The sequence below is a fragment of the Myripristis murdjan genome, chromosome 1 (genome assembly GCF_902150065.1).
Source record: "Myripristis murdjan chromosome 1, fMyrMur1.1, whole genome shotgun sequence".
NCBI lineage: Eukaryota > Metazoa > Chordata > Actinopteri > Holocentriformes > Holocentridae > Myripristis > Myripristis murdjan.
The window spans coordinates 180,001-195,000 of record NC_043980.1 but is presented as its reverse complement, the minus strand read 5'-3'; the positions used below and the strand labels follow the sequence as shown (position 1 = coordinate 195,000).

Here is a 15,000-nt window from a genome sequence, read left to right as displayed (position 1 = left end):
TCAGCTACACGTCAACTACACGTCAACAACATGTCAACATGTTAGCTACACGTCAACATGTTAGCTACACGTCAACATGTCAACAACACGTCAACAACACGTCAACATGTCAGCTACACGTCAACTACATGTCAACATGTCAGCTACACGTCAACATGTCAGCTATACATCAACATGTCAGCTACACGTCAACATGTTAGCTACACGTCAACTACACATCAACATGTCAGCTACACGTCAACTACACATCAACATGTCAGCTACACGTCAACTACATGTCAACATGTCAGCTACACGTGAGCTACACGTAAACATGTCAACTACACGTCAACAACACGTCAACATGTCAGCTACACGTCAACATGTCAGCTACACGTGAGCTACACTTAACCATGTCAACTACACGTCAACAACACGTCAACATGTCAGCTACACGTCAACATGTCAGCTACACGTGAGCTACATGTAAACATGTCAACTACACGTCAACAACACGTCAACATGTCAACAACACGTCAACATGTCAGCTACACGTGAGCTACACGTCAACATGTCAGCTACACGTCAACATGTCAGCTACACGTGAGCTACACGTAAACATGTCAACTACACGTCAACAGGTCAACAACACGTCAACATGTCAACAACACGTCAACATGTCAGCTACACGTGAGCTACACGTCAACATGTCAACAACATGTCAACATGTCAACATGTCAGCTACACGTGAGCTACACGTCAACATGTCAACAACATGTCAACATGTCAGCTACACGTGAGCTACACGTAAACATGTCAACTACACGTCAACAACACGTCAACATGTCAACAACACGTCAACATGTCAGCTACACGTGAGCTACACGTAAACATGTCAACTACATGTCAACAACACGTCAACATGTCAACAACACATCAACATGTCAGCTACACGTGAGCTACACGTCAACATGTCAGCAACACGTCAACATGTCAGCAACACGTCAACAACACATCAACATGTCAGCTACACGTGAGCTACACGTCAACATGTCAGCAACACGTCAACAACACGTCAACATGTCAGCTACACGTGAGCTACATGTCAGCTACACGTCAGTCAGGTACACATGAGCCTCACCTTACGCAGTTTGGAACAGGAAGTGGAACTTACACGGATCTGAGCGATGATGTCGTCTGTCTGATCAGCTGATCCTCGTCGCTGCAGAGGAGAAACAATTTAAATTTAAATTCAGACCAATCAGCACGTGAAGCTCCTTCCTGTTTCCTGTGTGTGTTTACCTTCCTGCTGATGGACGACAGGAGGCCGTCGGCCTGCAGGTAGAACAAGGAGACGTCCAGAGCCAGCAGCACCCCCTGCTGGGGGCCCCTGAGGACACACACACACACACACACACACACACACACAGAGACACACACACACACACACACACACACACACACACACACACACACACACACAGAAAGACAGACAGACAGACACACACACACACACACACACACACACACACACACACACACACACACAGAGAGAGACACACACACACACACACACACACACACACACACAGAAAGACAGACAGACAGACACACACACACACACACACACACACACACAGAGAAAGACAGACAGACAGACAGACACACACACACACACACACACACACACACACACACACAGAGACAGACAGACAGACACACACACACCCACACACACACACACGCAGATGGTGTCATCAGCCAATCAGCAGCTGCGCTGGACAGGATCAGGTAAACAAAAGAAGAAGCAGCAGACGTACAGGTGCTCAGCGGCCTTCATCACCGTCTCCTCCTCTTCCTCTGCGTCCTGCAACATGAAGAAAACACTCGACCAGGTTCTGGGAGAGAACTGTGTTGCAGGTGTGTTGCAGGTGTGTTGCAGCTGTGTTACAGGTGTGTTACAGGTGTGTTACAGGTGTGTTCAGGTGTGTTCAGGTGTGTTGCAGCTGTGTTACAGCTGTGTTACAGGTGTGTTGCAGCTGTGTTACAGGTGTGTTACAGGTGTGTTGCAGCTGTGTTACAGGTGTGTTGCAGGTGTGTTAGAGGTGTGTTCAGGTGTGTTACAGGTGTGTTACAGGTGTGTTACAGCTGTGTTGCAGGTGTGTTAGAGGTGTGTTCAGGTGTGTTACAGGTGTGTTCAGGTGTGTTCAGGTGTGTTACAGGTGTGTTGCAGGTGTGTTACAGGTGTGTTCAGGTGTGTTCAGGTGTGTTACAGGTGTGTTGCAGCTGTGTTACAGGTGTGTTACAGCTGTGTTGCAGGTGTGTTAGAGGTGTGTTCAGGTGTGTTACAGGTGTGTTACAGGTGTGTTCAGGTGTGTTACAGGTGTGTTCAGGTGTGTTCAGGTGTGTTCAGCTGTGTTGCAGCTGTGTTACAGGTGTGTTGCAGGTGTGTTACAGGTGTGTTGCAGGTGTGTTAGAGGTGTGTTCAGGTGTGTTACAGGTGTGTTACAGGTGTGTTCAGGTGTGTTACAGGTGTGTTACAGGTGTGTTGCAGCTGTGTTACAGGTGTGTTACAGCTGTGTTGCAGGTGTGTTAGAGGTGTGTTCAGGTGTGTTACAGGTGTGTTCAGGTGTGTTCAGGTGTGTTCAGCTGTGTTCAGCTGTGTTGCAGGTGTGTTCAGGTGTGTTACAGGTGTGTTACAGGTGTGTTGCAGCTGTGTTACAGCTGTGTTACAGGTGTGTTACAGGTGTGTTCAGGTGTGTTACAGGTGTGTTACAGGTGTGTTGCAGCTGTGTTACAGGTGTGTTACAGGTGTGTTGCAGCTGTGTTGCAGCTGTGTTACAGCTGTGTTACAGGTGTGTTACAGGTGTGTTCAGGTGTGTTACAGGTGTGTTGCAGCTGTGTTACAGGCGTGTTCAGGTGTGTTACAGGTGTGTTAGAGGTATGTTCAGGTGTGTTCAGGTGTGTTACAGGTGTGTTAGAGGTATGTTCAGGTGTGTTCAGGTGTGTTACAGGTGTGTTGCAGCTGTGTTACAGCTGTGTTACAGGTGTGTTCAGGTGTGTTCAGGTGTGTTGCAGCTGTGCTACAGGTGTGTTCAGGTGTGTTACAGGTGTGTTACAGGTGTGTTAGAGGTATGTTCAGGTGTGTTCAGGTGTGTTCAGGTGTGTTAGAGGTGTGTTCAGGTGTGTTACAGGTGTGTTGCAGCTGTGTTACAGGTGTGTTCAGGTGTGTTACAGGTGTGTTCAGGTGTGTTACAGGTGTGTTGCAGGTGTGTTAGAGGTATGTTCAGGTGTGTTCAGGTGTGTTCAGGTGTGTTAGAGGTGTGTTCAGGTGTGTTACAGGTGTGTTGCAGCTGTGTTACAGGTGTGTTCAGGTGTGTTACAGCTGTGTTATAGGTTTCAGGTGTGTTACAGGTGTGTTCAGGTGTGTTACAGGTGTGTTCAGGTGTGTTACAGGTGTGTTACGGGTGTGTTATGGGTGTGTTACGGGTGTGTTACAGGTGTGTTGTGGGTGTGTTGTGGGTGTGTTGCAGGTGTGTTGAAGGTGTGTTGAAGGGGTGTTGAAGGTGTGTTACAGGTGTGTTCAGATGTGTTACGGTTGTGTTACAGGTGTGTTGCGGGTGTGTTGCGGGTGTGTTGCGGGTGTGTTGAAGGTGTGTTACGGGTGTGACGCAGGTGTGTTGCAGGTGTGTTGCAGGTGTGTTGTGGGTGTGTTGCAGGTGTGAGGTGGGTGTGTTACAGGTGTGTTACAGGTGTGTTGCAGGTGTGTTGCGGGTGTATTGCAGGTGTGTTGCAGGTGTGTTGTGGGTGTGTTGCAGGTGTGAGGTGGGTGTGTTACAGGTGTGTTGCAGGTGTGTTGCAGGTGTGAGGTGGGTGTGTTACAGGTGTGTTGCAGGTGTGTTGTGGGTGTGTTGCAGGTGTGTTGTGGGTGTGTTGCAGGTGTGAGGTGGGTGTGTTACAGGTGTGTTGCAGGTGTGTTGCAGGTGTGAGGTGTCAGATGGAGGCTGACCCTGTGCAGCGGCTGATCCTCAGCAGCTCTTTGGTCTCCGGCTGTCTGCAGGTCAGAGGTCACGATGAGGCCGGCGGTGGGACCGGGAGGCTCGGCGCCATCAGCAGGGCCGCCTCGGCGAGGACCGAACGCCACTTTGGTCCCGTTTGGTCCCTGATCAGCTGAGCTCTCCTCCTCTGGCTCTTCAGCCGCTTCCTGTCGACCACCTTCCTGTCGATGAGCCGCTTCCTGTCGGCGAGCCGCCGACCTGAGCGGCGCTGCCGGAGGCTGAAACTGCGCGACAGGAGAGACGTCAGAGAGGAGAGCTGACCACCGACAAACTGAAAGTAAAACTACAAACAGAAATCAGGAATGTTCTTAGTTTCTGATGCTGATTCAAGATCAATGAGTCGGTTGATGATGAGCCGGAGCCGGTCATGTTGCCATGGTAACCTGCAGGCCGGCCGGCCGACCTCAAGTTCAAGTTGAAGTTTATGAGATTTTATACGATATTTCATGTCTTCTGATGTAATTTAGAGCCGAACTCCTGTCAGTAAAATAATGAACTAAAAATTTAGAAACAAACAAAATAAATAAATAAATAAAAAGGGCTGGTTGAGGTTTAATCTGTTTCTTTGTGTCTGATGTTCTCATGTTCTCACAGCAGAACACGGCTCTGTAACCTGCAGTGCTCTGAGGAACCTGCAGAGGGTGTGAACCTGCAGCCAGAGGAACTCGGTAAGCAGATGGTTCCACGAGGTTCCACAACCTTCTAAACTGTCCAAAGGTGTCCTAACTTGTTCCACAGGTTCTTCAAGGTTCCAGAAGTTTCCAAATGGCTCTACAAAATTCCAAAAGTTTCTTCAAGTCCCATGGAGTTCTTTGTGAGGAACCATGAGGTGCTACTGTTGCGAGTCTCTGAGGAACCTGTGAGGAACCCTGGGGTGTCAGAGTGTGCAGTTTCCTGGCAGACGAGGAACATGAGCTCAGAGTTGGAGAGGAACCAGCCGAGTCTGTTCAACACGTTCCTCACGTTCCTCACGTTCCTCATGTTCCGGGCTGATGATGACGTTACGCTCCATACGCTACATTTCTGTTCTCCTCGTGGAGGTTTGTCACTCTGACTCCTCGAGAACGTTCTGCGCCGGGAAACTCAGACCACAGAACATTTGACTTGAGTTTCTGCTCGGCAGGAAGAACCCGCCGGGCGTCACGACCACGTCACATGACCTCAGAACCAGAAGCTCTGATTGGATGTTTTGGACACAGAGACTGTTCCATATGAGGCCACACACACACACAGCCGGGAGGGTGTGTGTGTGTGTGTGTGTGTGTGTGTGTTGGGTTAGGATCTACACTCACAGCTTCTTCTGCTCAGAATCTACTTTTTATTTTGTATTTAAATCAAAAGTGAAGTTGTTTTCTTTTTTTTTTTTTGGACAAAATGTTTTATCAGTTTTTGTTGTCTGAGGTTCTTTTCTGTTTATTTATTTTTTTTTTTTGTTGTTGACAATAAAAAGTGAGATGAAGGCTCAGTACCTGACGGCCACCCTCCTCCTCCTCCTCCTCCTCTTCCTCCTCTTCCTCCTCCTCCTCCTCCCTGTGCTGTGTGGATGATGAAGGGGTGGCACCTGGTATCCCAGCATGCTCCTGTGTGATGTGGATCTTCCTGATGGAGCGGGAGGGGCCGCGGGGGTCCAGCTCAGGCTCCGCCTCCTGCAGGGAGGAGGTGCAGGAGGCAGGAGGGGCGCCGTCCGGCTCCTCCGCTGCTCTCAGGTCAGCCGGGACCCAAAGCCTGGTGCCGATGGTGAAGGGCTGCACCCGGCGCCGCCCGCCACCCGACATGCTCACACACACACACACACACACACACACACACACACTCACACACACACTCACACACTCACCCACACACACACACACACACACACACACACACACACTCACACACACACACACACACACACTCACTCACAGACACACACTCACACACACACACACACTCTCTCAGAGACAGAGAGAGAGGAGCTGCTGAGGCCGAGGCTGAGGCTGACGCTCTGAGGGCCGACAGCACAGGAACATTTCATTTAACAGATGAGGTCATCCTCTGCTGCCAGGGGCGGAGCTAAACCAGCTACTTCCTGTTGAGAACACAGCTGCAAGCTGAGGGGGCGGGGCTTCATCTGCCTGTCTGTCAGTGAAACACACACACACACACACACACACACACGTCTGGCGTCAGATGGCCATCAGCTGCTCTCCTGAGACTGAGCTGGACTGATGCAACACTGCCACCATGTGGACATTCAGAGGAACTACACGCACACTGATCGTCCACCACAGGAAACAGAGGATGGACCCACAATGCACTGGGACAACACACCTGGTTTCCTGTACAGGAACCATCTGAAACTTTTAGGAGGGAATAACTGATAAACATCACAACATAATTTATCTGACTGGCTGAAGGGTTTGAAGATCAGGACGCGTCACAAGCAGCTCAGAGTAGGGATTTATTTGAGTTATTTTCAGATTTTTTAAAATCGTATTTTAGTTTATCCTCTTTTATTTTTTTAATGTTTATTTATCTTATCTATTTGACTTTATTCATTTTACCTACTTATTTATTTTTTATATTATTTATTAATTTATATTAATTTATTTTATTATTTTATTTTGTTGATTTTTAATATTTGATTTGATTTGATCTACAGTACAAGATGTGCACTGAGCCACATCACCACTGTGACGTGTTTGATCTCCACATGTTTGATGTTTGTGTTTCTTCTTGTTTTGTTTCTTCTAAACTGGAACTTGAACGTGACCTCATGGATTTCTACAGGTTTATTGTTGTGTGTGTTTCCTGCATTCAGAATGTCCTGCTGTTGGTTTTTCTTCTGTGTTTGACCGGACCGCACAGACCGGCTCAGTTTGGACAGAAATGTTCGATACCTCTTCTTCATAAATGGAGCAAAAGTGGAGAGAATGCAAAAGTTTAAATTCCACGTTTCGGAGAAGCTCTCCTGGTCGCCCAACACCGTGGATTCTGTCAGAAGATCCCAGCAGAGACTTGAGGAGGAACGGCGTGGAGAGGAGGTTGGCGGTGGCGTTCTGTCCACAGCGTCTCTCATGCTGCCTGTCGGGCTGCTGAGCTGCACGGCTGCAGACTGACAGGCTCTGCAAAGACCCCTCTCACCTGCTCATCATCTCACCTGCTGCCACCTGGCAGACGCTACAGGAGCACAGACACCAGCCTCCAGGCTCTGGGACGCCCAGTCCAACTTTATTAGGATCAAACTGAACACAAAGCAAAAGGTGCAGCAGGAAGAGGAAACCGATTCAGACGAAACACAAACTACAGAAACAAATCATCAGACACAGAAGACACAAATGAACAAATAGATAAATTTAAATAAACAGAAGAAGAAGAAGAAGAAGAAGAAGAAGAAGAAGAAGGAGAAGAAGGAGAAAGAGAAGGAGTCCCCGTGCTCTGGAAAATAGGGAAGGGAATTTGAAACGAGATTTTCGAGGAAAACTTATGGTAATTTATGAGAAAGACAAATTGCCCTGACAAAAGTATTATTTAATTTAATGAAGATTAAATTAAATTAACACACACACACACACACACACACACACACACACACACACACATATATTTATCCCAATAATCTGCCAGGACTAATAACTGATTGGTCCCTGCTTGTTCGCAGCTGGTTTCCTTTGATAACACCTTTACAGCAGAACAGGTGAGCAGATGAACATGTGAACAGTTGAACAGGTGAACAGGTGAACAGGTGAGCAGGTGTACAGGTGAGCAGGTCATAACGTTCCTTTCATTTTGATGATAAACTGATGAAGTTTGTCCTCAGGTGTTCAGAGTCTGTCGCACTCGGACTCGGGCCCTGTGGGCATTTCGATGTAGAAGACTTCCCTGTTGGCGGGCGGCGGCGTGCAGCGAGGGCTGCCCACGCCGGAGTCCAGGCCCGGGACCAGGCCTGGGGCCGGGGCCGGGTCCGGGTACGGGTTCGGGTACGGGTTGGGGTCCGGCAGGCGCTTCTTGACGGGAGAAGCCCTGGGCCGGCCGCAGACGTGGCCGTCGGCTTTGGGCTTGAAGCGTTTGAGCTTGACGGTGTCCTTGGCCTCGCGGGTGCAGGGCAGCAGGATCGCCACGTCCTTACGGAACTTGGAGCTCAGGCCGAAGTAGATGAGCGGGTTGTAGAAGCTGGCGGACTTGGCGAAGAGGCGGGTGAAGATGCTGGTGAGGCTGGGCACGTGGAAACCCCAGGCGGACCACATGGACACCACGGCGTACGGCGACCAGGCCAGGATGAAGGCGGTGCAGATCACTATGGACACCTGGGGAGACACCAAGAGGTTTGTCACGTCACGTCATTTAGTTTCTGAAACGGCTTCCTCTGCTCTGACAGCTCGGACTGGCCCTCCTCTTCCACACGTTTCAACACTTATGGGGCACAAGCAGGGGCGGACAGGGACAAAAAATCGGCCCGGGCATTTTGGACCAGACCGGCCCACCACATTCGATAACACACACCTTTCCGGTCTTTTTGCTCTTAAATGTGTTTACCAACTGTGCAACTCTTTAAAGCCATAATGCCATGCAATTAGTTAGCTGTCATCAGCAGTGTTGGGCACATTACTTTGAAAAAGTAATTAATTATAGTTACTAGTTACTTCTACTAAAAAGTAATTAATTACCAGGAAAAGTAACTATTACGTTACTTTTTAAAAGAATTGTTCAGATATGTCAAATTACTTGGCTGCCCCAGTCATACTGGACTATAGTACTATAGTGGAACAATAAAATACAATAGATGAATAGGAATTGAACTTTTTATTCTATTGAACAGGCCACAACTGGCCAACACCTTTTGGGCATCTATTTCAGATCAGTAAGTGCAGGTGCCTATCAACATGAATGGAGAATGAGCCCAAACTGCACATAGGAAGGTCATGGCGACAAACAAAGTATACCACACAAATCCTTTAAATCTGAATCTGATTCGATTGGTATATATATCTCCCCATAAAGTTAGAACAAGGCATTAAAAAAGGCCAAAATAATAATAACAATAATAATAATGATAATAATAATTTAGCACCTGGGTTACAAATTCACAAAAAGAGTACAGAAATGAAAATGACAGAAACCCTAAATGCCACTGTGTGTGTCAGGCAATGACAGGCAGAATAATAAGAATCACTTCATTGTCATGGTTAACAAAGTAAAAACACACTCTTGTCCAGGAGGGGAACTGAACCCCCAATCTCCAGCATGGCAGACAGACACACTATCGGCTCTGCCATTGGGGATTATGTTCCTTTTGCATTGTCTGGGCTCATTCTTCATTCATGTTGATTAATTACGAAAAACTCTGAAAGCGAAAAAGTCCGATCTGTTTGAAAATTGACAGCCGCTTTTTTTTTCTCGCAGTTTCTCTGCGCCGCCTTTGCATTTCCTCTCCATCTCAGTAGATCCTATGAGATAACGTTCGACCCGCGTTGCACTGCACACCGGCGCACCGAGCCACAGGCTGTGATCTGATTGGGCCAGCCCCGTGTCAGTGAAGAAAAATAACCAATGGGGCGCAGAGCAGCGTGTCTCAGGGCCGGCCCGGTGCTGAGTAAACAAACTCTTGCAGTGACTTTATTTGCCGAAATCATTATGCAGGTTGTATGGGCCGGTCAGCTATTTAAAGAATAATAATAAAAAAAAAAACCCATGGGCACAAGCACTGATCACAGGCGGACAGCTCTCAGTCCATCTGCTCACACCTGGCATAAGATGTGGCTCACCTGCCCACTTGTGATTGGATCTCACTTTCCTGTTTAATATGCACATAAACACCTATCATTTCCATTTGCAAGTTCTCAATGAACTTCTTACCTCACTTGTCCTCCTTCCACACAAAAACCAAAAAAGTAAAAAATAAAACGCCGTTGACAAAAAGAGGCATCCTTGCTCACTCCAGCCTCATTTTAATGCTCCATCAATCACACATCTGGATTATTACAGACTCGCTCCGATCACATTCAGGCTCAGATTATTGAATTATTCCAGTGGGTTTGAGAGGGTCGGGCTCTGAGCTGCGGTGGATAAATCAGCCTGAACCTGACGCCGAACTGTTTGAATGTGCTGGTGGGCGGGGCCTCTTTCATGGCTCTGATATGAGTCTGACATTACAGACAAGATTAAAAAAAAAAGAAAATTAAACTCACTAAACTAACTCAGTGGCATCTGGGGCTACAGAGAAAGGGTTTACTCGCACCGAGGCACCGCCTCCAAATTTTATATGGAAGAAAAAATACCTGCATATTATCAATACATATTTTAGAGTCTTGCCTGATGTTTTTAGGGGAGCGCCTGTCTTACAGAGGGCAGCTGAGCTCCTCCTGCTCCCCTGCAGCGCCCCCTGCAGGCGGACAGTCTGTGTGTTTCTGCATGAAGCAGCTGCTCTTCACTTTGATCTGATCATCAGCTGACAGTCCAGCTGCTGAGTCACACAGGAGGAGGAGGACGGCAGGTGAGTGGGCGGGGCTTCAGTCCGTCCTGGGTCACCTGTGTGTTTATACCTCTAATGTGATGTGGACAAAAGCGTCCCAGCCTCTGAATGTGTCCTGAGATCAGATCTCAAGACGCACTGAGGACACACAGAGCCCTGTTTGCACCTGAACTGAGAGCTGCCAGGTGGGAACAGGGTCAGGGACACAGTCACACAGGTAGACTGACTCTACCCTGGAGGGTCCAGGTTGTAAATGCAGATGCGTCTCACATCCACGAGGAGGAATTACATGGAAATAAAGAGGATGTGACTTGTGTGTGATCGGATGTTGTAGAAGTGTCCACACTGTAGAGGGTAGCAAATGTGGGAAAAACTCATACTGTGCTTTTTAAATCTACACAGACCTCACAGTACTAATGTTTAGAAGACTAGACTGTATTTTTAAAATCCCCATGGACATCACATCAGTGAGCTTTAAAAGGCTGGACTACCTTCTTTTAAGGTACCCAGACAGAACAGTAGCATGGTTGTGAAGGCTGGATTACCCTTTTTGTTATTACACAGACTGGGCAGTAAGATGCCTGACAGGTCTAGACTACACTCTTTAATGAGCTTGAGCAGGGCAGTAGAGAGGTTTAAGAAGGCCTGAATATACTTTTAAATGAATAGACATCCACCTGCACTGACCACAAAAATGTCTATGCTGCCTTCACTTCAAAGCCTAACCTAGTGTGAGAATGTCCGATCAGCCCTCTTCTTATCTGGAAAAGTGGCCGCAAAGAATCGGCCGGCATTCAAAATCTACAAGCCCAAAGGTAAATATGGCCCAATTAGTAGCTTTTATCTCACCGGCTGGCCGAACGCTGACACTGGGATAATACAGGAGCTCTTTGTGTGAACAAAATTGCTGACAAAGGAAAATAGGAAGGGTGGGCACCCAGGGATCGGAGAACATATGAACAGGTGGATAAACTAAGAACACCAGTCTTCCTCAGGGATCGACTCACTGTTTGTTTCCATTTGAGAATGAAAATAAACCTGCCTGCTTAAGACTCTGCCTTGTTCTTAGTCTTGATTTTTGGAGCCTCCAACACTTATTTTATTGGTGTTTTTGGTACCAAGTCTAAGAAGTTTTCTGCAGTCAATCTGGCCTGATTTGGACCGAAGTTTTCCACATCAATGTGCGATCAGATTGCAGAGATGCAGATTAACAGCAGGTGTGACTGTAATCTGGTTACATCACACCTGGTTACCATGTGGATGTGGGACGCATGTTAACACCAGGTGGTTCTGCTGGCGTCAGCAGGTCTGATCAGAGGAAAGTCCTGAGCGGGACTCACAATGGTGACGTCTCTCTCGATCTTCCTCTGGCGGTCGGTCAGGTCGCCCTCGGAGGCCAGGGCGTTGCCTCTCTTCACCGTGTTGATGATGGAGACGTAGCAGAAGAGCATGATGAGCACGGGGACCAGGAAGCAGCAGACCAGGATGGAGATGATGTAGGACTTGTAGACGGTGGAGTAGTTGGCTTTGGCCCAGTCGATCTCGCAGGTTCCATATCCGCGATCTGAAAAGAAGTGAATTGAAAGTGCTGGAGCACCTGAATCTGTGAATCATTCGTTCTTTCTGTTTTCAATTGCCAATCAAAATTTTTAAAAAATGAAAAAGTGACTGGTTATTTTGTTATTTGTTTTTTAATCTAACACCAAAATCCAAAATATGCCTGGTTTTTCATAGTTCAATTTTAGGCTCGGATCAAAAATACGAAATGGAAAAACGGGAATCAGGACTGAATTTGATTTTATTATTTAATTGGTCCGGTTTACGTGACCCAGAAGTTTGGTAATGAGCGGTAGCTCACAGCAGATCACAGCAGCCAGGTGCATTCAGTCCCGCCACCCTGATCACCGCCACCATGGATAGTTATTAGGCCTACATGTTGTTTCGAGGACCAAAGCATGTGACTCTAAAAGAAGAGGACATGACAACCGAAAAAATCAACCCTTTCAGAATTTCCCTGGTTGGGATCAATAAAGTATATCTATCTATCTATCTATCTTTCACATCTGACACTGACGCAGCAAATGGACCAGGACCTGAGGTTTGACCTCTGACCTCAGAGTGACATCATGGCCCACCCATCATTCATTTAAACAGATGTTATGGAAACCTGATTTTTAAATATTTGCTTGCAGCTGATTAGCAGCTGCTGATATCCGAAGGGTGAGGGTTAAGGGCTAAGAGGTTAGAGGTTAAGGGTTAGGGGCTAAGAGGTTAGAGGTTAAGGGTTAGGGGCTAAGAGGTTAGAGGTTAAGGGTTAGGGGCTAAGAGGTTAGAGGTTAAGGGTTAGGGTTAGGGGCTAAGAGGTTAGAGGTTAAGGGTTAGGGGCTAAGAGGTTAGAGGTTAAGGGTTAGGGGCTAAGAGGTTAGAGGTTAAGGGTTAGGGGCTAAGAGGTTAGAGGTTAAGGGTTAGGGTTAGGGGCTAAGAGGTTAGAGGTTAAGGGTTAGGGGCTAAGAGGTTAGAGGTTAAGGGTTAGGGTTAGGGGCTAAGAGGTTAGAGGTTAAGGGTTAGGGTTAGGGGCTAAGAGGTCAGAGGTTAAGGGTTAGGGTTAGGGGCTAAGAGGTTAGAGGTGAAGGGTTAGGGTTAGGGGCTAAGAGGTCAGAGGTTAAGGGTTAGGGGCTAAGAGGTTAGAGGTGAAGGGTTAGGGTTAGGGGCTAAGAGGTCAGAGGTTAAGGGTGAGGGTTAGGGGCTAAGAGGTTAGAGGTGAAGGGTTAGGGTTAGGGGCTAAGAGGTCAGAGGTTAAGGGTTAGGGGCTAAGAGGTTAGAGGTGAAGGGTTAGGGTTAGGGGCTAAGAGGTCAGAGGTTAAGGGGAGAGGCCGGGCGGCGGCCACATGCTCGGGGTCGGTGTTCGTACCCACGTAGCCGCCCCAGCCCAGCAGCGGCGCCCCGGACCAGAACGCCGCCCCGAGCCAGATGAGCAGCAGGCAGACGGACACGCTGGCGTTGGTGATCAGGTGAGCTGCAAACAAACAAACAAACAAACAAACAAACAACACAGCTGTTTAGTTTGGTGAACTGCTCCTTTAACAGTGTGGATGCACATTAGAGTTTCTGATAACTGATAACTGATCAAGTCATCATAGATCCCTGGGGCCCCCTGGAGGACCCTCAGGGGCCCCCTGAAGGTCCTCCAGGGGGCCCCTGAGGGTCCTCCAGGGGGCCCTGAAGGTCCTCCAGGGGGCCCTGAAGGTCCTCCGGGGGGCCCTGAAGGTCCTCCAGGGGGCCCTGAAGGTCCTCCGGGGCCCCCTGAAGGTCCTCCAGGGGGCCCCTGAGGGTCCTCTGGGGGCCCCTGAGGGTCCTCCGGGGGCCCGCAGTTTAATTTATTTGACTGGAAGCTGTTGAACCCTTGGCCTGCTGACACTCTGAGGCTCCCTGAGCCACATCAGTAATGAACAGGCCGTTTCCAGAGAATTAATAAAACAAATGAGCAGAACAACAGTTTTAAAAAAAAACAACCAAACAAACTAAAAACAATGAAAAAAGATTTTAATGAGATAATAAAAAATGAGGACAAACTGTATTCTGATTAAATGATTGGCTGGGATCAGTAAAGTCTATCTATCTATCTATCTATCTATCTATCTATCTCTCTATCTATCTATCTATCTCTCTATCTATTTAAAGTATTTACGGGTCGGGATTTTTTTAAATGTGAAAGGCTGTGAAGACTCTTGGGACTTCAGATGTAAAGGGGGCGGAGCCTAGTGCTCATTGTTATGCTTTCATCCTGGTTGCTGATTGGTCGACAGGCCCTGCGGCGGCCATATTGGATCTCACTGAATACAACCAATGTTGACTATAGATGCTTTATTTTATTTTTAATATCACAACTTGGTTCAGGTTTCAGATGATGAGGAAACAGACTCCGCCCACCTGCTGTCATCGCAGTGTGTGTGTGTGTGTGTGTGTGTGTGTGTGTGTGTGTATGTGTGTGTGTGAGACCTCTGTTTGGGTGACAGCCCTTGATGTAGCGGGTGATGCTGATGACTGTCAGCGTGTTGATGCTGCTGAGACCAAAGACCAGCGTGAAGAAACCGTCCACCTGACACACACACACACACACACGCACACACACACACACACACACACACACACACACACAGAGACACACACACACGCACACACACACAAATTATTTACATGAATTTACAGTTACATAAGTACTGAAAAGAGGCAGTAGTTTTTACTGGTCAGCCCCCCCCCCCCCCCCCCCCCCCCCCTGGTCAGGTGTGCTGCAGGTGCGCCTGGTACCTGGCAGGTCCAGACGGAGGACACCAGGTAGCCGTTGTCCTTGAAGACGTTGAAGATCTGGACGACGCCGCGCGAGTATCCGAACACGGAGACGGAGGCGTCGGAGACGGCGAGGCTGAAGGTCAGGAAGTCGCTCGGCTGCAGAGACGCTCTCTGCTTATAGAGGACGAAGAGCACGATGCTGTTCCCGAACCACGAGAG

General features: G+C 48.2%; 2 protein-coding genes across 2 annotated transcripts in view; both read right to left on the bottom strand.

Moving 5' to 3' along the window:
- Window positions 1–5,018, bottom strand: part of LOC115356163 (uncharacterized) — a 15,717-nt gene extending 10,699 nt beyond the window's left edge. The window contains exons 1-6 of the mRNA XM_030047260.1: window positions 4,874–5,018; window positions 4,630–4,778; window positions 3,989–4,261; window positions 1,800–1,846; window positions 1,282–1,369; window positions 1,154–1,201 (exon numbers count right to left, since the gene is read on the bottom strand). Of these exons, the coding sequence (XP_029903120.1) occupies window positions 1,154–1,201; window positions 1,282–1,369; window positions 1,800–1,846; window positions 3,989–4,261; window positions 4,630–4,778; window positions 4,874–5,018 (750 nt within the window). The remainder of the gene's footprint in view (window positions 1–1,153; window positions 1,202–1,281; window positions 1,370–1,799; window positions 1,847–3,988; window positions 4,262–4,629; window positions 4,779–4,873) is intronic.
- Window positions 5,019–7,232: 2,214 nt separating this feature from the next.
- The window catches only part of LOC115356088 (opsin-5-like), a 9,755-nt gene continuing 1,987 nt past the window's right edge, over window positions 7,233–15,000 (bottom strand). The window contains exons 2-6 of the mRNA XM_030047134.1: window positions 14,800–15,000; window positions 14,491–14,590; window positions 13,403–13,507; window positions 11,832–12,055; window positions 7,233–8,326 (exon numbers count right to left, since the gene is read on the bottom strand). The exon at window positions 14,800–15,000 is cut by the window's right edge and continues 5 nt beyond it. Of these exons, the coding sequence (XP_029902994.1) occupies window positions 7,844–8,326; window positions 11,832–12,055; window positions 13,403–13,507; window positions 14,491–14,590; window positions 14,800–15,000 (1,113 nt within the window). The 3' untranslated portion in view covers window positions 7,233–7,843. The remainder of the gene's footprint in view (window positions 8,327–11,831; window positions 12,056–13,402; window positions 13,508–14,490; window positions 14,591–14,799) is intronic.